This window comes from Miniopterus schreibersii (genome assembly GCF_964146895.1).
Source record: "Miniopterus schreibersii genome assembly, chromosome: 8".
NCBI lineage: Eukaryota > Metazoa > Chordata > Mammalia > Chiroptera > Miniopteridae > Miniopterus > Miniopterus schreibersii.
The window spans coordinates 33,625,551-33,653,405 of NC_138109.1; the positions used below are offsets into that span (position 1 = coordinate 33,625,551).

General features: G+C 55.1%; 2 protein-coding genes across 2 annotated transcripts; both read left to right on the forward strand.

Moving 5' to 3' along the window:
- The first annotated feature begins 312 nt into the window (after nt 1–312).
- TMEM61 (transmembrane protein 61) lies at nt 313–11,384 on the forward strand. The gene is made up of 3 exons (XM_081144304.1): nt 313–879; nt 5,251–5,600; nt 10,952–11,384. Exons 1-3 carry the CDS (start codon nt 865–867, stop codon nt 11,205–11,207), a joined length of 621 nt encoding a protein of 206 aa, XP_081000430.1. The 5' UTR covers nt 313–864; the 3' UTR covers nt 11,208–11,384.
- Nucleotides 11,385–16,875: 5,491 nt separating this feature from the next.
- Nucleotides 16,876–27,428, forward strand: BSND (barttin CLCNK type accessory subunit beta). The gene is made up of 4 exons (XM_081145665.1): nt 16,876–17,073; nt 22,266–22,360; nt 23,918–24,187; nt 25,136–27,428. Exons 1-4 carry the CDS (start codon nt 16,897–16,899, stop codon nt 25,569–25,571), a joined length of 978 nt encoding a protein of 325 aa, XP_081001791.1. The 5' UTR covers nt 16,876–16,896; the 3' UTR covers nt 25,572–27,428.
- Nucleotides 27,429–27,855: the final 427 nt, after the last annotated feature.

The window sequence follows — 27,855 nt, forward strand, 5'->3', positions numbered from 1 at the left end:
GGGGTGGGGGTGCGGTGGGGGTGGGGGTGCGGTGGGGTGGGGGTGAGGTAGGGGTGGGGTGGCGGTGGGGGTGGGGTGGGGTGACGGTGGGGGTGGGGGTGCGGTGGGGTGGCGGTGGGGGGGGTGGGGGGGTGACGGTGGGGTGGGGTGGCGGTGGGGGTGGGGTGGGGGTGGGGTGGGGTGACGGTGGGGTGGGGTGACGGTGGGGGTGGGGTGGCGGTGGGGTGGGGGTGGGGGTGGGGTGGGGTGGGGTGGGGGTGGGGTGGAGGACAGTGGGGGCGGGACAGCCCCGAGGACAGACTCCGCCCCACTGTTCCGGGGTGGTTCTGGGTGACCGCGGTCCCACCGCTCCCGGTGCCGGGACCCTCAGCCCTCGGCGGCCCCACTCGCGCTGTCGCTTTAAGGTCGGGCGGGGCGGACCTGGAGCCGCCCTGGAGCCCGTGGGCGCTGGTCCCCCGAGTCTCCGCCGCGCCGGCGGCCCGCGAGGACGCGGCTCCCAGGACGGGTGACGCGCGACTCGCCCCCAGTCCGAGTCCTGAGCGCCCGGCGGCGTCGGCCCAGCCGGGGAGCGCGCAGCGCCGGGACCGAGCGGCCCGGCAAGTCCGGCTCCGCACCTCGGCTCCGCGACGGGGCGGCGGGAGAGCACCCGACGCGGACAGGCGAGATCCCCGCCTGGGACCGCAGCACGACCCTCGCTCCTTTACGCGGCGCGGAGAGTGGGGCTTGGGGACCGTGGCCGCGGCCACCTCGTAAGGGCCTGAGCCCCCTGCAGACCCGAGGGACGCCCTCGGGGACGACAGCCACCATGCCTGTACCCCCGCCGGGGTCCCCGCGCCTGGACCGCGCCTGACCGCCTGCGGAGCGATGGCTGTGCCCCAGGTGGGTTCAAGTTGCCTTGTCCCTCCTTTGGGAGCACCCCGGCTCCTCCTAGCGCCCGCGCCGCCGGGACCCTTTCCCTTCGCCTTGACCACGGCGCCCGGCGGGCAGCCCGCACGCCCGGGTCTCTTCCTGTGCCCCATCTCGCTGAGTGGGCTTCGGCCAAGGCACCCAGGGCCTCGGTTTAGGTGGCAATGGTGGGACCGCTTCTTGTTTCGATGGGATGGAGATGGTTCAGTTCTTCACAGCAAATTGGCACCTAAAGTTCCCTTGTTGGTAGCAGGACAACAGGGTGTTATTGTGCCCATTTCACAGAGGGAAGGGAGACATGGAGAAGCTAGGTGACCCGCCCAGTGTCAGAGCCAGGGTCAACCTTTGTCCAGCTCTGTCTGTGTCTCGTGCTTCGATTACAGCTTGCTGTCCTGCCACCTCATTTTCACAACTTGCCCCTCCCTGGAAGGCAGGAATTTGAGCTCAGAGATGTTGAGCCGCCTGACCGGGGTCACAGAGCTAACAGATAGAATGGCCACAGGCAGAGGGGCAGCAAATCAGATGCAAGGAAAGGCCTCCTCTGGCTGGTGGGAGGTAAGGGTGGCAGCTGCAGAAAGGCTTGTGAGAGGATAAGGTGTTGGGCTGGGTCTTGAAGGGGTGGGGCTGTGAAGTGAGGGCCCTGGATGGGGACAGAGGGCTCCCCAGGCTAAGAGAGCAACAGCTGTAGAGGCCCCCAGGTGGCAGGAGTTTGGATGTGCTTGTGTGTGGGAATATGAGGGAGGTGAGGGAGGGGACCAGCCTGGCAGGCTGAGTGCCAGGATCAGGACTTCTCTGGGATTGGGGTTATTTCCTCCAGGGCAGGGAGCCCTTTCTTCCTCCCCCATCAGGGTACCCTGTACACAAGTGTGAGAGGTTGTTTCCAGAAGGGGACCTGGACCTTAGGGGCTCTGCCTACAGTGGGCCCAGGAGAGAGACTAGGTGGGGTTGCTTTGGCTCCCTAGAAATGCTAAGAAATGAGCCTAGGCGGGGCTGCTGTTGCCCACTGGGAAGTCAGAGAAAAGGGGGCTGTACTGTAGGAGCTCCAACCCCCGAGAGCACCACACTGTTCTTTGCTAGTCTGGAAAAAAACCTAGCGGGGGACCAGAGGGAAAAGACATAGCCTTTATTACTCACATAGGGGAAGACCCTGATGGTGGCAGCAGTTGGCAGTTTCTTCACCTGGGCCAGTTTCCTCACCTGGGCCGGGTAGTGCAAGAAATTATCTAGCAGCTAGCAGAAGGGAGGGGGAGGGAGCTGTGTGGGGAACGGCTTGTATCCAAGGACAGAGAGTCTGGTGAGGCTTGTTAGCCCTCAAGGATTCGAGAAACACTTGAATCTGAGCTTCTCTGCTTCTTGTGGCCGCTGGTCAGGCGGACACCTTTCCATTGACTGGGAGGGGGAATTAAGCTATATCTTTGCTTTACACTACAGGGGCCTTGGAGACCAGTTGCAAGTCTTCCGGGGTCCCTTAGAGTTTAGGAGATGCATGACTGTGGGGGAAGAAGAGGGGACAGGGAAAGGCATGGATGTGCTCCAGGGAGGGAGTGTTTTGTTTTGAGGATTTTTAAAGGCTGGGAGTTTAGGGAAGGTCTTAGGTGAGATTTCAATAGAATGTTCATCAGCTTTTCCATGACCTTACAGGGTCCTGGTCTTTACTGATAGGTCAACACCAAGGCAGGGGTCTTTAGTCATTGCAGCTGGTCGAGGCATCACCCACCAACCATTGCTGCTTTTCTGGGCCTGGGGCTGAAATACAACTGAGGCCTAGGTGTTATCTCTAGGGAAGTGACCTTCTGTATCTGGCTGCCAATTTCTCGGCCAGTTTGTTCAGCTATCTGTCTCAGTTTCCTCATTCTACTTGCCAAGGAATTTTCCTAACTCATTACTGTCCTGCCTCAAGGTAAGTAAGCTGCCTGGAGACCACTGTCTGAAATAGGTTAGGGGAATCTTGGGTCAGAACACCTGCTGCTGAAAATCAGTGAGAGCTCCGATATGTAATAATAATGAAAACCAATGCACAGCAACAGAATAGGCTGTCTCTCATCCAGTAGACATCGACACCCTCCATCCCCTGAGGATGGTAGGTTAGCATGTGTTCTGCCTGCCCGTGGGGGGATCCACATGGAAGGAGGGAGACCCACACAGAGGGAGATGCCCACACCTGTGAGAGCACACTAACAGAAATTGCAGGGCCTTGCCTGAGGAGGACAGTGCATTCTAGAGAGTGAGCACTGCCTGTGCCAAAGACCTACACATACATCTCTTTGCATCAAGGTCTCAACTTTATATACTAAAAAATACAGATAGATATAAGCTGTGCCCACACACAGGGATTTGAGTCAGACTAGACCCAGGTTCAAATTGGACACTGACCTTGGACAGACTGTCACTCTCTTAGCCCTATGTCCTTGAGATATATTGCTGTTGTGAGGATTAAGTGAGGGGACACCTGTAAAGTGCTTGGTGTGGTGTCCAGCCCACGTACATGCCCAACACGCCCCTGATGTTACCATCATTGTGTATGTAGGCCAAGGGAGAAATGGGAAGGAAACATCCACTCGGGGATCATGCTCATCTCTGAGGAGCAGGCTGAACGGTAATTTCCATTTTGCATTTTTATACCCTTCTGTGGTTTTCCCTTCTTCCCATAGTAAAAAGCATTGTAAGTTACCTTATACAGGAGTGAGTTCTTCAAGTGTTGAGAAATCCAGTTGTATCTGGGTATGAGCAAAGTCTCTCACCTTTCTGGCTCCTGTCTCATTTGCAAAACAAGAATCTCTTTCCCTGCCCTGTTGTGAGGAGTCAGATGAGATGCTGGGTGTGAAGGACAACTGTCAAGTGCCATAATATACAGTTTGCTGCAGGGTTTTTTTCAAGTTGGTTTCTCCAGCTTTTTCTCTTGACAGCTCCTCCTAGCTGTCGGAGTTTGGGGAAGGGGTAGTCAGGTTCTTTTTCTCCCTCCATGAAAATGCCTTGAACTGGAGATGGGAGGCACTTGACCAAAAGACAGATTCAGGAAGAGAACTGCAGGTAATTTAAAAATGGTGTTTTTCTATGTATTTTTGGTGTTCTGGGGGCTCAGAAGGATTGGGGTCCACTCCTGGAGCACCTCATTTCATGTATAGATTCTCTCTCACACGTGTGTATGCACACACATATGCCCACACATATCTACTTTTTGATAACATGGGCAGATTTATTTCTTAACCACACACATACTTTACTTATTTTATTTATTATTATTTTTAATTGATTTTAGAGAGAGGAAGGGAGAGAGGGAAGAGAGAAAGACAGAGACAGAGATAGAGACATCGATGTGAGAGAGAAACATTGATTGGTTGCCAGGGTCAAACCCACAACCTGGGCATATGTCCTGGCCAGGAATCAAACCTTTTGGTGTACGGATGATGCTCCAACAAATTGAGCCACCCAACCAGGGCACCACACACACATTTTATTTTATTTATTTTTTATTAAAATGTATCTTTATTGATTTCAGAGAGAGGAAAGGAGAGGGAGAGAGCGAGATAGAAACATTAATGATGAGAGAGTCATTGATCGGCTGCCCCTGACTGGGGATTGAGCCCACAACCCGGGCATGTGCCCTGACCAGGAATCGAACCCCAATCACCTGGATCCTAGGTTGACGCTCAACCGCTGAGCCACGCCCACATTTGGGAACATGCCCTTTAAAATTTTTTAAATTTACTTTAGATTATAAAAGCATTGATGTACAGTATTATATTAGTTTCAGGTGTACATTGTTATTCAACATTTATATACCTTACAAGGTGATCACCACAATAAATCTAGTAACCATCTGCTACTGCACATAGTTTATTACGATGCTATTGACTATTCCCTATGCTATACTTTACATAGCTGTGACATGTTGTAACTGGAAGTTTGTACCCCCTAATCCCTCTCTCCTTCCCCCCCCCCCCACCCCCTGTGGGTACATGCCCTTTTGAAATCCAGAGCTTCACCGGCTCTGTGTTGAGCACTGTGCCTGCCCCTCTGCTCCCCTGGGAGCATGCCTTTGAATAGCCGCTCAGCAGGGCACGTTCTGATGCACCACGTTTGGCTGGGCAAGCGCCCCATTTGGAAGGTGTCTCTGGTCACTAAAGTCTCCCTGAGGTCTGTGAGTTCTGCTTCTCTGGCTCAGCTTTTGGCAGAGGGGGTGGTGCCGCACTAAGCTCTCCGAGCGGGCTGCTGGAGCACCTGCTCTGTGACCTCGCCAGGGTTGCACAGTGACCTCAGGTGGCAGAGAACTGAAACCTGGGTCTCCAGTATTTGGCAGGCCTCTTACATGCCCGTTTCTTCTCTTTCTTTCTCCATGTCCAGAACTGTGACAGGGGCCGAGTGGCCTCCACCCTCCGCTACTGCATGTCAGTCAGCGGCACGGTGTTCCTGGTGGCGGGGACACTCTGCTTCGCGTGGTGGAGTGAAGAGGGTACAGGTGCTCAACCCAGCCAGCTGGCCCCACCCACTGGGCACCCTGCGCCTGAGGCCCCCAAGCCCCTGCTCAGGTCCATCAGCTTCTTCTGCTTCGGGGCAGGCGGCTTGCTGCTGTTCCTTGGCCTGCTGTGGTCTATCAAGGCCAGTGCCTGGGGGCCACCCCGGGAAGATCCATATCACCTCTCCAGAGACCTGTACTACCTCACTGTGGAGCCCTCGGAGAAGGAGAGCTGCAGGTTAGCTGGGAACGGTGGGGGCAGCAGGATGGGGCCACAGGTGGGGCACCAATCCATCACCATGCACTTGCTCAGCAAACTCTCATGGGGTTCCCCCTCTGGACCAGGCTTTGTCTATGCTCTGGGGACTTGAAGGCTGATCAGCATAGTCCTGGAGGAGTTTGAAACCCCATGATAGAGGTAGATGTTGACAAATCAGAGTAGTTAGAGTTGTGAGAGAGGCATAAACACGGTCCTGTGCATACATGGAGAAATTCGGGAAGGCTTCCTGGAAGAGGTGGAAAGCTGAGCTCAGTATGGTATGGGGCAGAGTGGCACAGGGGTTAAAAGCACAAGCACATGTGTCAGACTGACTGGGATCCTCTCCTGGTTCTATCACTAACTAGCAGTATGACTTCAAGTAGATCATGCAACCCCACTGAGCCTCAGTTTGCTCATCTGAAATAAAACAGGAATAGTAAGAACAGCAACAATAACAGCAAACACCCATATAGTGGTCACTATGGGCCAGACACTGTTCTAAGTGCTTTTCATTTTATTTACTTCTTTAATCCTTACAGCAGTGCTCTGAAGTAGGTACAGTTAATAACTCCATTTATAGATGAGGAAACTGAGGCACCACAATGTTAAGCAACTTGCCCAAGGATACCCAGGTAGTATATGTCAGGGCCACATACTTGTATCCCGGAGTCTCTGCTCTCACCCACTCCCTAGCTCATGGGACACAGGGAGAGTTAAATGAGATGATGTGTATGTAGAACTGAGCCCCATGCCCAGCATACAGCAGGTGCACAGTAAATATCAACTTCTTCTCAAGTGGCTAAGGTGGTGAGAGGCAGGTTAGGCAGACAGAAGAGCGTGTGCAAAGGCTCAGGGGTGGGGTGGGTGGCAGAGACAAAATCTTGTACTAGACAACATTTCTCAACCTTAGTTTTCATTTTTACGCCCTCTAAGGAAGCTCTTTAGGTATTTTAAAAATCCTCCCCCATGAAATTTAAATACTGCACATATACTATATACTTATGTTCTGTATGTATATCTGTGCTTATATCACCAAGATACCAAGAGCCAATTTTTACCCTGAGAAAGTGAATTTTGCCTGCACTTAGTATGTATTTATTCATTCAGCCAAGTATTGGGAGTACCTACATGTCAGGGGCCTGCGTACATCTTCTCCAGCCCTTCTGTCCCCTGCGAGGTCAGAACTACTGGTGCCCTTTCAGATGCAGAAGGTAGGGTTGTACAACTAGCAAGCGGCAGAGCCTGCCCGCTGCGGAGCCTGTGCTCTCCCACCTCACTTCAGATGTATTAAGACACCTGTGACTTGGGACCTGGATGCCTTCCTTCCCTTAGTTAAAGGGGAAATGCATGCTGAGTTAAGGAATGTAACAGATTAGTCCCACTGCTGGCTTGTGAAGCCTTGAGGTCAGAGATAACAGAGGCCACTTAGTCCAGTGGTTAGGCTTTGTTTTGACCAGACTGTTAGAAGAAGGGGCAGGCCTTGGGAACTCTCCAGCCAAACTCTTCACGTTTTGGATAAAAGCCTGGGTCTCAGAGACACCAGTGACCTACCTGGTCGCACAGCGAGTTAGTGGTCAGTTGGAACCAGGCCAGGCCTCTGGGCACTCTGGTCCCTCCCCACTCAGGGTGCCCTGGGTGTAGGGGGTGGGTGTTGTGTGTATACACAGCCATGTTGACCCAACAGGGCCTGGGCCACAGCTACAGGTGGGGCCACCAGGCCTTCACTCCCAGCCAGACTAGGGACAAGGCCCACCCTGGAGGCTGCAGAGTGCTCCAGATTTGGACACCCAAGTCTTAGATTCAAAACTGGGTGGTCGCATGTCAGGGAGGCTGCTACTGCTCATGGCCCTTCCCTGTCCCTGGGGCTGACTCAGCCCAGCACTGCTGCCTGTGAGACCAGCATCTGGCCCCCATGAGGAGGCTACTCTATTGCTCCTGTCCCAGGCACCTCACTCCCTAGGGTACCCGGCTGTGGGTAAACCCAGGTCAGAGCAACCTTCTAGACTGATGGCTTGGCCAGGTTTTTCCCCCTCTTGGACCTTACTTTCTCCATTTATTTATCTACTTATTCTTTCACACATTTAACCATATTTACTGAGCACCTACTGTGTGGTGAGTCCTATGCAGGGCAGTGGCAGATAAAACCCCTGCCCTCTGGGGGCTCCCATCTTATGTGTAAGCCCCCGAATAGGGTGGCTACACAGGACCCCCCCTCCCCCCCCCCAGCGCCTTCATCCTCAGTGAGCACAGCAGAAAAAGCACGGTTCTATTCAGACACGAGCGTTTCAGTCTCTGCTCGCTCTTTGATAAACTGTGTGTCCTTGCACATGTTACTTGGACTCTCTGAGCCATGTCTAATTCCTCATCTGCCAGCTGGGGGTGACAGACCTTCTCCCTAGGATTGTTGTTAGGCTCAGGTGAGATGACAGATGGGGAAGTGCGTACACTGTAAAGTTTGTGCCACATCTCTTGCTGCTGCTACTGTGCTTTATAGTTTACAATGGATGTTATGCCCCCTAACTGATTTGAGACTCAACTGCTCGTAAGTGGAGCAGCTTGTGAGGTAAGTGTGAGAATTAGGCCAATTTTACAGATGAAAAAGCTGAGGTGTGAAGAGATTAGGGGCTGAGTGGGGAGCGGTGTGATGGGTGGAGTTGGCTTGAGCTTTGTAATCCTACAGAGCTGGGGCTTTGCCGCCTGGTTGGTGTGTAACTTTCACTTATCTGCAAAGTGGCTGAGGGATGCTGTCACCCAGGGTTGTCAGGAATGTGAAATAGATTAGAGGGACTAAGTGCTGGGCAAGTAGCATTTCATCCCGTCCCCTCCCCTTTCCCTGCTACGATTGCAGGACTCAGCTGAGGACCGAGGAGCTGGTGCCTGGCCAGGCTCCAGGGTGCTGAGCCCCAGCTCAGGGGAGGCTCCTTTGCCTGGGGCCATAGGGGCAGCCTGCCCCACACACCTCTGAACACCGGAAACCTCCCCCAGAGTGTGCAGTATGGCCACCCTGCGTGGAGACTTGGCGCTGGGTGGGCCCAGCTGGCCTAGTGGGTGGCATGAGGGCCACTCCACGTCTGCCCTCTAAGCAAACTTCCTGCTTTGGGCTCAGCTCACCTACGCCCTGCCCTGCCAGCTGTTAGCTGCTGCGGTGGCCCCAAGCATACGCGATGCCTGAGTCGTGTCTCCAGGGCTTGGAGAAATGGGGAACAGCAGAGGAGTGGCTGAGAAGGAAGCAAGGCAGGAGATGTGGGGCTCTGGAAGCCTTGTTACCTCCATTTTTCTGAGTGTTGTCAAAGCTTTTCCCATTTTACCCTGCCCTGAATCTATAAAATGAAAATTGTTACGCCCATTTTACAAATAAGGAGGAAAAGGCCCAGAGAGGGTTGTGAATACAGCCTAGGTCACACAGCAATAGAACCTGGCTTGCCTGCTTCCAGGAGCAATACTCTTTGCCTGCCCTCGCCTGCAGAGGATGCTGGGAGTGTAGAGAAGGCTGAGGTCCCTTACCAGCTTCCTCTGCTGCGAGGCTCCTGGGCTGGCTTCCAGAGGAAGAGGGTCTGTGAGAGAAGTTTGTAAGAGCACTGGATGGCTCCTGGCTCCTGTCCTCCATCAGACTGGCACACAGGCTGGGGGTCAACCCCAGGCTCCCACCACCCCACCCCACCCCACCTCACCCCACCCAGCCTGATTCATGATCTGTCTGTGGCTGGAGCAGCCAACCTGCCTCCCAGTGGGCAGCTCTGAAGGCTGTAGTGGGCTTGGGCTGAGAAGACACGTTGTCCAGAGGCAGGCCATGTCCCCAGCAGGTGGTGAGGTCACATGAGGGGCACCAGCAGGTTCCCACTCATACCTAGAGTGAAGTCCCTTCTACTTCCTCTTCTGTCTTCTGGGCCATCAGTCACTCCCTTGTCTAGATAGGCAGGTCCACTGGTATGGACTGAACTGCTTCCCACTGGCTGCAAACTGGTGCCCCTGGGTGAGTGACCACCTCCCCGAGCCCATGTGGAGCTTGCCACTCGGGAGAGCTGGCATGAGCTTTGCTCCCCATGCCCCTTTCTCAAGGAAACCTTTGAGACTTTGTGACTGGAGGCCATTTACGGAGCACGCGCTAAGTGTACCTCTGCATTGTCTCATTTAATCTGCACACGGTTCTGTGGGGAAGGGGTCATTACTGTCCCCATTTCCAGAGGGGGGAAACCGATGCCCAGATTAATGGAGTTACTGACCCTGGTCACCCACCAGGAATGTGACAGAGCAGGGAGTTGAAGCAGCCAGTGCCCAGGCTCATAACCAGCCCTCCAGTGCCTGGGGTGGGAAGGTACCTCCAAGATCACCTAGTCAGTCCCCGTATCTGACAGTATCATCCCCAAAGCAGAAGCAGCCCAAGTCTAGGGGCAGTGATGCTCCCACCCCACAAGTCCTAAGAGGAGAAGGGGAAGGGACTCCCTAGAGGTGACCCACTGGGCCCTGAGAGCACTGAGAGCCAGCATCATTCCCATCAGCACCAGTGTGGGTGGGATTGGGGACCTCTTCTTGGAACCCAGCTGCAGAGCCTGGCGGGAGAGCCACAGAGGACCTGGTCTCTGCCACCTGGCCCTGCACAGTGGTTCACTTAAGGGAGCTGGAGGCCAGTCTCAGGGAAGCCAAGCTGTTCAGAGAGACGTGGTTGGTTTTATCTCAAAGGTAGACAAGTGGAGGTCCTTGGTGGACTTACCAAGTCAGGACCTCAGGCATCCAGATGGGAGGAGAATTGAGGCCTCCCACCCTGCTCTGAGTGTCTACAACCCGGCTTTTGTAAGAGATATTACAGCAAGCTGGGAGCCTTTCTGCTCATGGACCATCACTCAGTCTTTCAACAAACACCCTCAGCATCTGCCTTCAACCCCATGACTCTCAGAGTCACTTTCTGCCCCAGAAGACCATCAGGTGGGGTCAATGTGGTGACAGGAGAGCACTGTGGGGGCCCAGAGCAGGGACTGGGAGCTTTGCAGGGGGGAGGTGCCAGTTAGGAAAGCTTCCCAGAGGAGCGATCCTCAGAGGACAAGTGGGGACTGACCAGCAGGGAAGGGTGAGGAGGTGAGGACTTGCCCCGCAGAGAACAGAGGAGGCTTGGTGAGCACGTGTAGGGGGGGCAGGCTGGGTGGGGCAGAAGAGCTGAGGTTGGCAGGCGCAGCTGGTGCCAAGCTCCAAGTGTGTATATGGGGTCCTGGGGGGCCCACAAAGAATTTGGCCCAGGGCATGCTGCCTTCCCTGCCCCTAGTCTTCATCTCTCTCCCTATGCAGGGGGTTTGCCCTTGCCCCTACTAACAGCCTCTCTTTTCCTGTCCCTGCAGGACCCCAAGTCTGGTTGCCATCCCCACTTACGAGGAGGCTGTGCGCTGCCCACTGGTTGAGGAGCCCCTGGTGCCACCTGCGTACCCCACAGAGGAAGACCTGCCACACAGTGCCTCCAGGGCTGTCCTGCTTGGGACCCAGCCCTCTTTGCCTCCGCCCAGCTACGAGAGCGTCATCCTTGCTGCTGATGCCATGCCCGGAGAGACAATACCTGGCGCTGCCAGGCCAGTTCAGACCGCAGTGGGAGGAAGTTAAAGGCCCCTAGCAGGCCCTGAACCCAGGGATAAATCATGAGCTTCTTCTGGTGACTGATACAGTGTCTGGTTCACAGTCGGCACTCAGTGAATGTTCACTTCTCAGTGCTGTTTTAATTACTACCTATTGCTGTGTAACAAATGGCTTGAAGTAAATCCAGTTTATTATCTCTCCTGACTCTATGGGCTGCCTGGACCCAGGTGGGTGGTTCTTCTGCCCCCTGCAATGTGTGTGGGGCTGTGGTCTCAGGGGCCCCACTGGGCCAGAGAGTTCAGGATGGTGCACTCCTCCCGATGGCAGTTAGAGCAGGCCCTTAGCTGGGAGAGTTTATTATGCAAATGAGAAAATTGGGGCCCTGAGGCAGAGCCAAGACTGGCCAAGGTCATGCACTGAGTTTATAACCAAAAGGACAGGGACTCTGCATTCAGACCACCTGTGCCTGATTCCACCAGCTGAGTGACCTTAGGCAAGTGACTTTAGCTCTTTCTGCCTCAGTGTCCTTATCTGTAGAATGGGTATTGGGAATTACAGTGGCACCAGCTTCTGTCTCAGGGAGCTGAGCTGTGAGGGTTAGACGAGATGATAGCAGCTGACACTGACAGCTCACATTGACATGCAGGCTCAGTGCTAATGTGTCTAATAAATGCAGACGCCTTAGCTCAGTGGCAGGTGTCTATTAAATATGTAGTGATTATCAGAGTTTGTTAGTAGAGGTAACCCCCCTCCACCAAGTGCAAATTCAGCTTCTGCACCCATGTCTGCTGTGATAGGGAGCTGGCTACCTCTCCTTGCTTTCCAGATATGTCTTTCCAGATGTTTTCTGCTCAGCTACCTTTTGCATCCCTACATCTCTACACCACCCCATTCACAGATGAGAAAACCAGCTCAGAGAGGTTAAATAACCTTTCCAGGGTCACACAGCAAGCAGGGGTTCAGAATCCTGGGGCTCAGTCAGCTGGATAAAGGTAGCATTCCCGAGGGCCTGCTGTATGCTGGGCAGGGCTCTCTGCTGTGACTTCACATCCTTGAGCCTGCTCTGCTGCAGGTGGTCTCATTTAACAGGCATGGGAACTGAGTCTCGGGGAGGTAGTTACAGAGAATAAAAGCAGAGCCAGACCTTGAGCTGGTTCCCGCCCCCCACACACACCAGTTTCCCATAGGTATCCTGAGGATAGGGGTGGGGAATGATCAGGCTCTCTGAAATTCCTAACGGGTTAATGGGGTCCCAGGCTGGGGAGCAGAGCCCAGCCTCCCTCCTGCCTCACAGTGAGGAATCCCCCGCAGGCAGGTGAGTTAATGAGTGGCAGGTTGACTAGGAGGCAGCACCTTTGCCTGGCAGGAGCTGGAAGGTGTAGGGCGGAGGGGGGCTGGAAGATTGGAAAAACCCTTTCTGTTTTTCTCTCCATACCAACGAATCTGTGAAAGCACCCAGCAGGGCAGTGACTTGCTCAAGGTCATCAGCACCTTGGAGGCTGAGCCATGTAGCTAATTTCCTGTCAGGCAAGCCACCTAACCCTCTGAGCTGCAGTGGCTTCCCTGTGAACTGGGGACCCTTGTGCTCCCCGGGAGGGCATGGGGTGGAGGAGCCATGGGAGGCTGGCTCTGCCACTCCACAGCCCCCAGTAGGCACAGGTTTGCTTCCTGGTTTCTTTCCTCCTGGGCCTGGCTGTTGGCTTCTTCACCCCCTACTCAGAGCCCATACCTGGAATCTGCCACCAGCCCTGGAATGTCAGGGACCCTCAGAGCTCAGGCCTCTCCCACGCTTTCCCTCAACTTATCCTCTGGGTTGGTCGGTGACCCCCACCCCTGTAGCTCTTCACCTCAAATCAGTTGGACATTTCCCAATTGTAAATTTCCATGCCACCCACCCTCCTCCCCAGCAACTAATTACTTCTAAAAATTATTCGCTTCAGTCTCTGTCCCTCTAGATTTCTGCTAGAGCCTGGCAACTGCTCCTCACTTCCACCACCTCATCTTGCTCCCTCCAACCTGATCCAGAGAATCATTGTAAAATTAAAATCCTATCTGTGTCATTCCCCTGCATACCCCTTTCAGAGGCTCTCTGTTGACTCCCGAGAAAGATGCTGGATACCTTAGCATGACCCCAGGAGGTTCCAGCCTGTGCTTCCTCTCTGGCATCCCTCTCCTCTGGAACTTAAGCCCATGCCTCCATTCCCAAATATGAATTCAGAGCCTACCCTGTTCTAGCCCCTGAGGATACCACAGTGAACAAAATGAAGTCCCCACTGTGGGCATTTGAGTTCTAGTTGAGGGGAGACAAGATAAGTAAATGGGGTATATAGTATGAAAGATGGCAATGAGTACTATGGATAAAATTAAATCTGGAAGGAAAGACAGGGAACACCCGGGGGAGGTGGTGATATATTCTGGGAAGACCTCATTATAAAGCTAACATTTGGACAAAGACTTGAAGAAGGTAAGGGAGCAGCCAAGCAGATACCTGGAGAAAGAGCACTCCAGGCAGCAGGAACAGCAAGTGCAAAGGCCCTGGGGTATCTGTGTGTTCCAAGGAGGGCATGGAGCCAGGGAGGCTGGAGTGGAGTGAGGGGAGGCACAGCAGAAGATGAGCTCAGAGGGGTAATGGAGTGGGCGACATGGGCCAATTATCTAAGGTCTTCTAGGCCATTTTGAGGTCTTTGGCTTTTATTCTGGTAAGACAGAAAGTCATTCCAGGGTTCTGAGCAGGTGTGACAAAGTCTGACATAGCGTTTGGATTGGAAAAAGACTTTAGGGGGCAAGGGTAAAAGCAGAGAGCACTTAGGGGGACAGAGATGAGGGGGGCTCAGTCCAGGCTGATGAGTAGTGGCTGATGAGAAGTGATTGGGTTCTTATACCTTGGAGGTAGAGCCAACAGGATGCAGGTGTGAGAGAGGAGGTGCGGGTGTTGGCTGGGATACCTAGGCACTGGGCTGGAGAACACAGGAAGGATGGAGTTGACCTGGGAGGAGCAGGTCTGGGGAGGGAGGGGAGGAGTATGCAGTGTAGGGGCAAGTGTGTGTATAGCATTTAGAGTTGTATCTCCAGTCCTGCATCAGTGTTTATTTGCCCTGGGCTTTTGCACATGCTGGTCTCTGTCTGAACTGCTTTTATTGCCCTGACAGAACTCCAGCTGACTCCTGAAGGATCCCTTCTGTGACTCTCTCCCTTAATTCCTCACCTCAAACCCCCAGCGTATCCCTCTCTCTGCTTTGTGCACATGCTGGACCTCACACTTATCTCAGAGCCTTTATCGTGTTTTGCCCCAGAAGGTAGGACCAAGTGCCTCACTCTCTGAAACCCCTTGTTTATCAGAGTGCCTCATACGTCTGAGTGTCTGCACATAGCAGGCACTCAAGACTGAGAGGACCTGGTTTGAATCCTGGCTCTACTATGTACAGGTTCTGAGACCTTGAGCCGCTCACCTTGCCTCCATGAACCTCAGCATGTGCATCTGTGAAATGGGCGAGATCTTTCCCCTCCCTGCCTCTGAGGATATTGCGAGGATCTTAAATTCCGTGGACAGGAAGAAAGCAGTGGCTAGCGCGCCCTCTGCTGGAAGACGGCAGACTCCTCAACCACTCCTCCCGCTCTCCCGCACTTTGCGGGGAGGGAGGTAAAAGTCAGAGGCCCCGGGGAGGAGGACGGGCACCTTGGGCAGGTACCCCAGCACTACCAAAGCACCGCACGCTCCTGTTTGTTCCCATTCGCTCACCACGGCTCTGCGGAAGAGGTTAGATTAGCTCCATTCTACTGAGCACCTACTTGCCCCAGAGCTGCTTACTCGTCCGTCACTCACGGTTTAAATTTTTTTTTTTTTTTTGAAGAGGAGAAAAAACGGAGAAAGGGGGCTGGGTCACAGAGAGGAAAGCAAAGGTAGGGACAGGAGGAGACTGCGCTGGTGACTGGGAGGCCTCTCAGGAATGGTTAAGGACCAGACCCATCTACATTGGGGCTGGGGCTATGTGGGTCCCAGTCCCCGCTCAGCCACCAACTCAGTTTGGGAAGATCTTGACCAGTCCCTTCCCCTCCCCGGCCTCAGTTTCCTCATCAGTGAAATGGGCGTGAGGGACCTGGGCATGACCCAAAGGGGGTTTTGAAAGCGCCTCGCTAGCGCACGCTACCCGCCACAAGGGGGCGCGAGAGACGCCTGCGGGACTGCGAGGCGAGACCCGTCCCGCCCGCTGGAAGCCAGGACCCAGAGGGCAGGCGGCGGCCCCACCTCCGTTTCCATTTCTGGGAGGGGCACTCGCTTCCCTTCTCTGGTCCTCTCTGTAAGACGATGATAACGGTGGGTCCCGCCCTATTGATAAGCACAGATTACAAAGTATTTTCTTCTCCATTAGGTCACTTACCTGCCCAATACCAGGGAGGTGGCCCTGATGCCACCCTCAGTCCTCAGGTGACAAAACTAAAACCAAGAGCGGAGCCACCAGCTAGGGGAGTCGGTTATGGTATCCAGAAGCACAGCCCTTCCTGGGGAGGAGGGAGACGGTGATGACAACGAACAGGAAAATCCCCAACCTGCTCAATCCGGTTGCCAAATAGAAGCCATCATCCACATTAACAATCGAACCCCGTACAAATGACAAGTTAACGTTTTCTTTGAGAGACACCGACGGTCCTCATTTCCTATAATCCTGTAAGAGAATCTGATTTTCCCCATCAGCCTGCCCCAGAACTGGAATTCCACCATTGCAATCTCATTCTTAGAATTAAGGCAGATGCCTAGATTAGAAGGCAAAGGAATTGCTGTCAGTCATTCACGCCCTCCGGGGGCACCAAGGCACCTGAGCCTCCCCTGGAGCAGCTCACAGGGGAACCCAGGCCAGCAGGCTTCTCTGTTCTGGGAGGTGCAGTAAGCATCCCCATTTTACAGAGGAGGAAAACTGAGGCATAGGGAAGTAACTTGATCAAGGCCACACTGTCCCACTGTAGAGGACCCAGAACCCAAGCCCAGGCACTGTCCCTGGCCCCAGGGCCCGAACTTTTAACCTTCTTGCTAAGGTTAGGGAGTATCCCACGGTGGCTAGGTGCATGGCCTCTGGGTCAAATCCCAGCTGCTATGCCATTTCCAGCTGTGTGACTTTGGGCGAGAGACTTGTCTGCTCTCCTCCTAAAGTGGGATAGCAGTGCCAGCCTCACAGGGCTCCCCTTAAATGAGTACTTTCTGTAACATGTTTAGAACCGTGCAGCACACGCAGCCACGATCCAGTAACTACGGGCCACTTCTCCTGAGCCTCAGATGGGCGCGTGACCTTGAAGAGTCTCCAGTGCCCCGGGATTCCAAGTGCCCGCCCGTGGGATCCTGGAATCTTCCAGCGGATTCTGTGTTTGGGCTGGGGCTCTGGGCCCGCCGTCCCAGGATTGGACGGTGTGGGGCCACCTGTCCACCCAGCTCAGCCCCACACAGGCAAATGAGGTGATGTCAAAGCCCTGGCTGGGGCCCAGCTCCCGGAGCCGCCCCTCTCCGCCTGGCTTCTCCCTCGCGCAGAGGCGCACACCCAGCCGCCCGGGAGGCGAGGGGCGCGGGGCAGGCCCGGCGGAGCGCAGCCCCCGCGGCCGAGCCCGTGCGCCCAGGAGCTGCGGCCGGGCGGAGGGCGCTGCCCCCTCAGCCCCGAGCGCGGGCTCGCGCGGCCCGGGAGCGTGAGCCCTCGGGTGCTGGGGGCCACGCCGGCTCGGGTGCGTGGCCATGGCCGACGAGAAGACCTTCCGCATCGGCTTCATCGTGCTGGGGCTCTTCCTGCTGGCCCTCGGCACCTTCCTCATGAGCCACGACCGGCCCCAGGTCTACGGCACCTTCTACGCCATGGGCAGCGTCATGGTGATCGGGGGCGTCGTCTGGAGCATGTGCCAATGCTACCCCAAGGTAGGGGGCGGGGAGGGCCAGCTGGGGGCCGGGGGGCGGGGGTGAGCCTCTCTTCCAGGCCTGCTCCCCCAGCCTTCGGTCATCTTTTCATACCCCCCTTGCACTTCCTGTCTTCTCCACTCTCCTGATCATCCTCCATCATCGGTTGGTCCGTCGGTCCATCCGTCCATCCATCCATCCATCCATCCATCCATCCATCCATCCATCCCTCCCTCTCTCTCGATTATATGGATTGATCAGAAGGTCCCCTGGATCTGGAGCCCTGAGCCAGGCCCATGGGGAGACACAGTGAGACCCCCCCCACAGTCACCCATGTGCTTGGAACCGAAGTAAACAAGTGCTTGCACCTGCCAGTCACTCCTGCTTTCCTGGTGCGGTTCAGGCCTCCTCCGAGCTTTCTGTGCCTCTGGAGATCCGTTTTATAGTGCAGAAGCCCAAGGCTCAGAAAGGTGAGGTCCCACCGCTCCTCAGTGTCAGACATCGGAGCTCAGGTGTGTGTGACTTCAGGCATCACCCTCTACCTCGGAGCGCCATCCCGGTGTCCCAGAGCTGCTGAGAGATCTGGGCGGGCCAGGCGTAACCTTGATGGCAGGGGTGGTTAGTGCTCTGTCCTTCCAAGTTACAGTGTACTCCTAGCCTTGTGAGTGACTTAGTGATGGGAAGAGCATTGTGTGGGAGTCCTGAGTTCTAGTTCCAGCTCTGTACCAAACTTTCTGTGTGATGTTTGTTTTTCTGAGCCTCAGTTTTTACATCTGCAGAATGGAGCCCCAAGCCCCTATTTCTTCCAGCTCAGAGAGTTTGAAAAGAGAAGAGATGGGATGTAGGAATGTTTTATAAACTGTAGAGTGTTATATTTAGATGAATGGCTGCCACCCTTACTGTTATTGATTCTCCCAAGAGTTGTAAGCCTCTAGTGCTCAGAGAGGTAGTGTGGCTTTTCCAAAGTCACACAGCTGGTCAGACAGACCCAGGGAGACAAGAAGAGAAGCATGGATTCTAACTTGGGCTCTGCCTCTGTCTGCTCGGGAGACTCTAGTCAAGCACCTTCCCTCTCTGAGCTTCGGTTTCCTCATTTGTACAATATGTGTCAGGAAGAGGGGATGGGAAGGGGGTGCATTTAAGGGCCCCGCTGGTCTGGACACCTAGGGCTCTAGGCCCCAGGTGACCCCTACCACCTGCAGTCCCCTCCTCACCTCCCACATGGGTGGCTGTGCTGGGGGGGGCATGGGGTGTTCCAGTGGGGAGATAGCAGGGAGGAGCTCCTGGGGGACTGCGCCCAGCTCTCCCAGCCCTGCCCCCTCCATGGGCCAGCCCCAGGCTGTCAGGATGTTTGTTGCTGGGGCGGTCCTGGCTGGTTTGTAGTCATTTACCCAGAAGTTTACAGTCAACTCGCCTCTGTCAGTGCAATGCCCTGAGCACAGGTCACCGGGAAAAGAGGTTCTTGGGGCCCAAGCCACTCACATCACCCCCTCTATGCATCCTCCCCCTCCTCCTCCTCCTCCCAGTGATGTGGCTGGACGCTGGGGACAGCTGGCTGCAGGGTAGTGTCCTTGCTGCCCTCTCCCCCTTTCCCAGAGGCGGCCCTGGGTGGTGGGCAGTGCCGGGGTGGCAGCGGGAGATGAGGGAGGGAATATTGCCTTGTATTAATGAGTAACTGTTGATAGGTTCACGTGCTCCTGTGCGGCGGAGGCGGCGGTGTGGGGTGGAAACATGCTTTCGTGTCCAGATTCAAATCCCTCCTCCCTCCTGCTCCACTTCTGTGACCTTGTCAGAGGGAGTCTCCCTCCTCCGGAGCCAAGTGGGAGGAACCAGTTGGGGTCTTGTACGTGGGGGACCCAGCACCACACCGGACACAGAGCTGGTTCCATGCATTGTTCTGAGGGTTGGCGTTCGTGGCCTGGGGCGGCCTCTGCGTCTGTGCAGGTGTGGGTCTGGGGGTGTTAGATCCAGCACATGAAGGGAGGGAGCGGCGTGTGTTATAAACCAGGAGGCACGCGAGAGGGGGAGGCCTGTCCCCAACACCGGCTCCTTGGGTCCTGGGCCCTCAAAACCCTCAGCAAATGCTGGTGCCCACCCTCCCCTCAAAATCCCCCCCTTGTCTCTCGGTGTCTGATAAATGGGAATTTCCTAGATTGAAAGAAATATAAATATAAAGGACTGGAATCAGCCAATTAAGTTATGGGAGTGAGAGGTAGCCAATTCCAACATGAATTAAGCTGTCCCTGTCTTTGAGGGGCTGGGGGGCTTGCAGGGAAGACAATTTTCTGCCTGATGGGGAGGGTGTAGGCTTCACAGAGAAGACGAGCTGGGCTTTGTGGGCTAAGTAGAAGTTCACCAGGCAGAGAAGATGGGAAAGACATTCCAGCCAGAAGGAACAGCATGATCAAAGACGCGAGGTGAAAGAGCAAGGCAGGTGGGCATCATGGCCACAGGGGTGGGGGTGGGGGTGGAGATGGAGGAGGGTGAGGAGGAGGGAATTGGGCTCAGCTCTGCAGGGCCTGAGATGCTGTGCCAAGGAGCATGGACCGTACCCTTTTGTTGATGGGACAAGAGAGGGACATGATCAGCTTTGTAGTTCAAAAGAGTTATCAGGCTGGCATGGGGAGGAGGAAGGCCCGGGGGCAGCAGACCAGTGTGGGAGGCTCCTTCTCTGGTGCAGGTGAGAGGTGATGGTCTCCTGGACTAAGGCAGAATTTAAACCCAAGACTGTAGAAACTGAGAAGACATTTCTAGCTCATCAAACGTGCACTACCTGCTGTGGCTGGGCATGGCACTGGCACGTCCGTCTAGCTTACTCACTGAACTGAGGTCGATTTGGTCAGATGTGGTGGTCAGCTGGACCTCGGGCTTGAGACAGGAGGAAAAATTGGGGAAAGTCTAGTAGGTGGGGCAGTGAGGGTGCTGCACCTGTTAGCCGAGGTGGGCCAGGGGAGCTGAGAGAAGGGGTGGGATTAGCAGGAAAAGCAGTGTCTCTCCCTGTCCAGCTTCTGCCTCTGCCCACGGGTCCCCCATTCCCCACTCCTTCCTGTGCTGTAGCCACAGGCTGGAATAAAGTGCTCGGCTGGAGCCCAGGACAAGCCCCTGTCTGGTGGTTGATGGATCTGTCCTCTCCATGGGCCTCCCTCCTTTCATCTGCTCCCTCCTTTGCGGGGCTGCTGAATGCTCTGCCTAAACACAGATCTGTGGGCACTCTCCACCTGAGAGCCCACCAGGGCTCTCGCTGCTTCTGGATAAAGACTGAACTCCTTAGTCTAATGCCCTGGGGTCTTCGTGGTCTGATCTCCCCTCCCTAGCTTCAGCTCTGTCTGTCCTCTCTCTTAGAAGGACTCATATTCTAAGGTGCTCCAGTCTTTCCTTCTTCTCCAGGCTTTTCACAATGGCGATGATGATGGTGATGGTGATGATGGTGATGATATGATGATGATGTTGATGGAGGTGATAATGTTAAGGGTGATGGTGATGGTTGTGGTAATGATGATGATGATGGTGATGGTGATGGAGGTGATGATGATGATGGTGGTGGTGATGATGGTGATGATGATGATGGTGTTGGTTATGATGGTGATGATGAGAAGAAGGAAGATGGTCACTGGGTCATGAAACATTGAGGCAGAGGAAGGGACAACTTCTTCAAAGTACAGAGCCAGCAGGCAAGTGCAGGGTATCCTTAGTGAGTATAGAAGATACCCAGGCCCCTGCCTGATGTCCAGACATTTGGGGGAAGCTTACCCCTCCCAGGAGTTCTAAGAACCCCTCCATCCATCACTGCCATCTCCCCAGCAGGATGGAGCTTTTCCGATTCAGACAGGTGTCTCTTATTCACTGCACTCTATGGGAAGGGAGAAGGGCACTGCTATTTATGAACCTAGTTACAATACAGAAGAGCCTCGCCAAATATTTGTTGAACAAGTGTTCAGCTGAGGAGAGCAAGACTCAGAAGGTAACCTCAGCTGCATCCAATTATTATTTACTGAGCAACTACTATGTGCCAGGTACTGTGCTGGGGATTTCTTATATATTATCTCATGAAATCCTCACAGCAACCCCAGGAGACAGGCTTTGCTAGAATTATTTTTTAAATTGTGGTGAACTACACAGCATAAAATTTACCATCAAACCCATTTTCAAGTGTTAGTTACATTTGCAATGCTGTGCAACAGATCTCCGGAACTTTTTTCATCCTGCAAAGCTGAAACCCTTTACCCATTGAACAGTAACTCCTCATGCCCCACCTCCAGCCTGTGGCAACCACCATTCTACTTTCGGTCTCTGTGACTTTGACTGTTCTAGATACCTCATATAAGTGGAGCCATTTGTCTTTTTGTGACTGGGTATTTCTTCAGGTTTTATCCATGTTGTAGCTTGCGTCCGAACTTCCTTTTTAAGGCTGGATAACGTTCCATCGCAGGCATAGGCCACGTTTTGTTTATTGGTTCATCCGCGCAGGGACGCTAGCATTGCTTTCACTCCTGACTAGCTAGGAAGAATGCAGCCAATATCTCTTCAAGGCCAGCCCCATTTTACAGAGGGGAACAGAGAGGCTCTGGGAGGGGAGATGACCTGCCCAGGGGAGGATTTTCACTCAGTGTCCCAGACCCCAAAGACAGGCTCCTTCTGCCTCATTCCACTGCCTTCTTTATGACCCACCTCCCCTCCACCACCCGTGCCCACCTCATGGGGCTGCATGTGCAGAGGCCTCTTGATCCCTAAAAGTTCAGGGACAGGGACTGGTGGGCACAACCCCAGCCATCTGTCCCCCACCGTAGCCTCTGTGCCAAGAAACACATGACAGTGACCTGCTTTCCACTCATTTGCCAGATAGGGATGAAGTGCCAGGTACATTCTGGGCACTGGATGAAGACTCTGGTCAAAGACAAGATGTGAGCAACTCTGGGGCAGGGATGTTTGTCTCATTCCCTCTCGACTGACCCCCTAGGGGCTAAAGAGTGGCTGGCACACAGCAGGTGCTCAATAAATATTTGTCGGGTAAATGTAGGAGCCCAAGGATCCATCCACCCACTGGTGCTGGCCCTGACCAGGCCCTTTCCTGTCAGAAAGGGAGTCTCTCCCTGGCTGGGCCTCTCTCCCAGGGCATGTGGAGAGGTTAGACCGGTGCTCTGGGGGAGCAGCGACCAAGGACCAAGGGCATGTGCACGCAGCCACAGAGAAGCCGTCTCCCCTTTGCCCTGCAGATTGCCTTCGTCCCCGCTGACTCTGAATTCCAGGGCGTCCTGTCTTCGAAGCCGCCGGGCTTGCTGGAGAATGGACTCACTGCTGAGCTGAAGAGGTAGGTGCTGGGCCCTCTGCGCCTGGTGGTGGTGGGGGGTTAAGGGGAGGAGCACTGTGCCCCTCAGTGAGGCAGTGAGCCGGTCTCCCCTTACAGAGGACACTGAGGGAGTGGGGTGGAGGGTGGACAGTGTCTCCCCCACTTGCTCAAGGCCCTGGCCAGGCCTTCCCACTTAACTAAGAACATCCTGTTAGAAATCATGGACTGTTTTGAACTCCTAGTTCTGTGAGGCAAGCATTATCATTCCCATTTTACAGACGAGGAAACTGAGGCTCAGGGACTTTATCCTGTCTTACAGTGAACTAGTGCCAGACCAAAAATCAAAGTCAGGTTTGACCCGAAATCCCAAAGAGCTGTGACTCCTACTGTTTTAGCAAACGAGAGGCATGAGGATGGTGGAGGCACGGCCCGGGGCTCTGCCACTTACTGGTGTGTGGCTTTGGGAAAGTGATGTACCTACCTCTCTTTGCCCGCTTTGTAAAGTGGGGATACTAACGGTCCCTTCCTCCTGGGGGTTCAGGGAGGATTCAGTGAGATAATAATATAAGCAAAGTGCATAGTAGGCCCTACGTAAGTGTTGTTGTCATTAGTAAGAAGAGCTCCTTTACACAGAGTCTGAATCAGACATTTGCACCCATTGCCTCCTTCAGTCCTCATAGAAGCCCTGTGAATGGGGGGGGGGCAGCCCTTTATACAGAGGTGGAAACTGAGGCTCAAGAAGTATAAGCACAAGCCCCAAACCTCACAGGGAGTCAGTGACAGACCAGGCCAGACCTGCTTTTGTCCCTGAAGGTGCCAAGCCCTGGCTCGCCAGACACGGCAGGGAGCACTTCAGCCTGGGAGGGCTGCTGTGACAGGGCCCAGGCTCGGGCTGCCCTGAGTTCCGGGCCCCTCCCTCTCAGCTCCCAGACATGCAGCCCTGGGCAAGGATTTAGTTTCTGCGCTTCGCTTTCTGGAGGGACTGTAGAGAGCAGTAGGAAACGTGATGTCTGGAGCCCCAGCACCGATATCTGGTGTCTGAGTCACGGGGGCAAGCCCGCTAAACGCTCTGTGCCTCAGTTTCCTTCAGTATCTCCCAGAGTTAGGGAGAGGATGAGATGAACTGCCTGACGGAACCTGGCAGGTAAGGAGCACTCAGTAGCTGCTAATTACCACTGCCATGTCCTCATCGGAAAAACGGGCACGATTATTCTGCTTAAATGTGTTATTCAGAATAAATGGGGTGACAGGCATAAAGCCTGTAGCCACTGTCTTGAACCCAGTAAACTCGGTCAGTGCGACTGGTCTTCATTTTGCAGTTGCACCCTTGGGGTTAACTTGGGAGACACGGGGTGAGAGGAACCCTGGGCTGAGTCTGAGCTCTGCCCCTGCCTTACCTCGCTGGGCCTCAGTCTCCTCAGCCATGAGCTAGCACAGGGACGACCCTTAAGGGCTTCTGTGGGATCAGGGAGACCGGGCGTCCAGAGCGGGTGGGCCGGGGGACAGCGCTGATGCCTGCTGAGTGAACCCTTGCCCACCTGCCCGTCCTCGCTCCTGCTGTCCCCCGTGCCTGCCCAGCCCCCAGCCCCCCTACGTGAGGCTGTGGGAGGAAGCCGCCTACGACCAGAGCCTGCCCGACTTCAGCCACATCCGGATGAAGGTCTTGGGCTACAGCGAGGATCCCCGCCCCCTGCTGGCCCCTGAGCTGGGACGGCAGCAGCCGGAAGCTAGTGACAGAGCAGAAGGTGGCCCTCGCGATGCTCAGGCCCCGATGGAGGCTGCCGTGGTCGTCCACAGGGGCTCAGATGAAGACGAGGGGGAAAGAAACCCGGCTCCGAGCAGTCCCAGGTGAGCGTGCAGGGCGCAGGAGTGGGGGTGCTGCCCACCCCCGGGGCGAAGGAGAGGAATGTGGGCCTCTGAGTGGTGGGTGGGTACATCTGGGAGTACATAGGGCAGTGAGGGCGGGGACACCCCGAGAGGCAGCAGGTGTAGCAGATGCATGAGTCTGGGCTCAGACGGGCCTGGGTTCAAATCCCAGCAGCGCTGCTGTGTAACCCTGGCAAGTTTCTTACCCTCCTGAGCCTCGGTTTCCCCACATGGGAATAATCACTGCTGCCTCAGAGGGGTGTTGTGGAGATCAGGACAGTGCATTTAAGCATCAGGCATACTACGGGCCTCTGCACTGTCTGAATGCTTGTCACATGTGGCGAGGGCCATGGCACCAGAGGACCTGAGTTCAAATCTAGACTCTGCAGCTGATGTGCTCTGTGACCTCGGGCAGGTAACTCCCCAGCCCAGCCCACCCCTGGATGTTTATGAACTGGGATCCTTAGTCATCCCTTTATTTACTTACTCATCTCCCACTGTTACTGGGCACCTACCCCCTACGAGGCTTGATGGCCCCCACCCTGAGGAGCTCCCAGTCCAGTGGGGGAGGCAGGTGAGGGAACGGAAGGTCACACCTAGTGTGATGGGGGCTGAGGGCCCAGAGGAGAGCCCTGAGAGATTGGAGACGTGGAAGAGTGACCTGGTTTGGATAATAACATGATAATGACTCATTTCTTGAGCACCTACTATGTGCCAGGCATTGTGCAAAGTGCTTTGCACATATGATCTGCTATAAACCTCAGAGACTCCAGAGGAGTGAATACTATTATTCCCTCCACCTTATAGGGGAGGAAACTAAGGCTCAGACAGGTGAGCTCACCTTCCCCATCCTTGTAGCTAGTGGCCAGGTTTAGGCCCAGGCAATCTGACTCAAAGCAACCCTTGCCCTCTCTGGCTTTGCCCCTGCAGCTCCCCAGCCCGTCCCCAGGGCCCTGCACCCTTGGCTTCCTTCCAAGATGAACTGGATGTGGGCTCCAGTGAGGGTGGCAGCCCCAACCCATCTCCACCCGAGGGGGAGGTGCCTGGCCCCCAGCCAGGGGAGCCCTGGGCCTGCAGGTGCCAGCTGGACCGCTTCCATGACTTTGCTCTGATCGATGCCCCCACGTCGGAGGACACACCTCCCGCGGGTCAATGGCTGGACGAAGCCCTACCCAGCTACTGGCAGCGGTCCCCGAGGGCAAAAGAGGAGGAAGAGGCTTCGGACACAGGTGCAGAGGAGCCGGAGCAAGAGGAGGAAGACTTGTACTATGGGCTGCCCGACAGTCCTGGGGACCCCTTCCCAGACAAGGAACTGGGCTTCGAGCCCGATGCCCAGGGCGTGGATGGAACTGCCCCTGGGTGCTAGCCTGGCACCAGCCACTAGCCCTGTGTGGTTACTCAGGGCCTTGGTTTCCCTGTCTGCGCAATGGTGGTGTATGGAGGTTCAGATGAGATGGTGGGTCCTAGAGCACCTGGAGAACTGTAAGGAAACGCCCAGGGAAGGGGTGGTTGCTTTCAATGGATTGTTGCCGCCCCAGTTGTTATTTTGGGGGGTTAAAGCATTGAAGGTAATGTGACTCATTGAGAAGATCTTCAGCAGCTGGGACCCTCAGGAGCCTTCTCTGCCTCCCCCCAAAAGCTGGCCTCTGAGCAGGAGCCCTCCTTGGTGCTGCGCCTGGTTCTCTGATCTCCTGTGAAGGCCTCTCAGGGCTTCTGTTCCTGTTGAATCTTACAGTCCGCCTGGTACATGCTGTGATCCACCTTCACCCAGAGCTAACCACATGCCCGCCACCACATCCCTCCTGTGGCTCCCATTACTCTGACCAAAACCTTCCATGACTGACCTCGCTGACCCCCCAACTTACTCTCCCCCATCAGCCCCATGCCACACCCTCTGCTCCCCAATCCCCGGGCCATGTCCTACCACACAGACACTCACCCTGCCACGGTGCCCTTCCTCTCTGCCAGGAAGCCCTTTGATCCCTTGTCTGCCAGGCAAATTTGTGCTCATCCTTCAAACCCTTGCACAGATATCCCTCCTCTGAAAGCCTTTCCTGATGTCACCACCTCCTGGGGCAAGTTAGTCCTGGCTCCTCAGTGCCACACCTTTGGGTCTTGTGCACTTATCTCTGGACCATGACTGTTCAAGGCTGGTGCCCTTGCTTCACTCACATTGGTGTCTCCGGTGTCCAGAGTCAGTGCGCACTGAGGGTGGACAGAACTGACCAGAACCAGGAAACTTTTGCATAGAATGTCCCCTCCCCCACTCCCCCAACTCTTAGACTCCCAGCCCCTTTACTCTTTGGCATTCAGACTTCCAAATGGCCTGCACAGGAGTCACAAAGCCAGGCAAAAGCCCCTGGAGTAACCCCCATCCCTGCAGAATACATCTGCATTGGTTTAGGATTGTGGGTGAAATGAAACTTCCTGGCTTAACTCACTTTGATTCGGGTGGCATTTACTGAACATCTGCTATGTGCCAGATACTAAGCCAGGGTCTTTAGGGGGGAAAAGACACGAACTGATAACAGTTCTTGCCCTCAAAGGGCTCACAATCTAGTGAGATTGTTTGTTTTAAGTTAGGGACAGAGTGCAGAGCAGGCGCCAAGGTGGGAACAGAGAAATTAAAACATGGGCACAGAGGCAGCCGCGTGATCTGGGGCCAGCAAGTCCGCGGCAAGCAGGTCGGCTCACCTGCTTCAGCAGCCCCCGGAGATGCCACTGTATTGTAGCGTCATCGCAGAGCAATGCTTTCAGTGTGCAGACCTCTGCCACGCCCCTCAGTGTCCCAGCACAGGGACGGTGGCAGCTGCTTCAGCGCGAGGGGCAGTGGCACTACCTCAGACTAGGTCCACATCCTTGGAGCTTGCACTCGGCCACCTGGGACAGGGAGACTTTGTCCTGGGCTGGGCCTCCGGGTCAGGGCTGGGGGGCCCGGGAGTGGGAAAGGACGCCCTCGTGCTGGGTCAGAAGCGCACAGCTCCCCCGTCCCCCCGAACACACCCCCTCTCCTTTCTGGGTCATTCTACCTCCAGTACAAAAGCCTCAGTGGTGAAACGTAATGGGGCGCATCCCCTGAGCTGCAACAGAGGCTCCCACCCATGACCCGAGTCGTCAGACTGGGCGAGGCCGAGTGTGTTTCTGTGCTCTGTTTACTAAGGCGGGGGGGGGACCCCATCAGAAACAGCACCAGCACAAATGGCTAAAATAAAACTGTTTTCAACACTCGAAGGGGTCACCTTCATTCACCTGCAAACTCTTTTATACAAAACCACCTGTTCCCCTCTGGGCAGGACAAATGAGGCATCGTGCCTGGCGGGCACCATGGGCATCCTCTGGAAAGTGAGCACCAAACAGCAGTGCAACCATGTGGGACAGCTGCGTGGTGCGGAACCTCAGGGGTGGCCCCAGTGTCCCTGAATCGCATTGGTAGGGCATTCCCCAGACCTCACCAGAGAACCAAGAGCCTCTCCTGCGAGGCCCACTAGCCGAGAGACCCCAACTCCATCCTAGGAAGTGGAGAGAGATGGTGAGACTTGAGTCCTGGCTGCACCCCGGCTCCCCCACCATCTTGCTGTGTGATGGGGAGACACCAAGCTTGGTCCACCCAGGACGGTCCTGGTTGACGTCCACTATTCCGCTTGGTTATT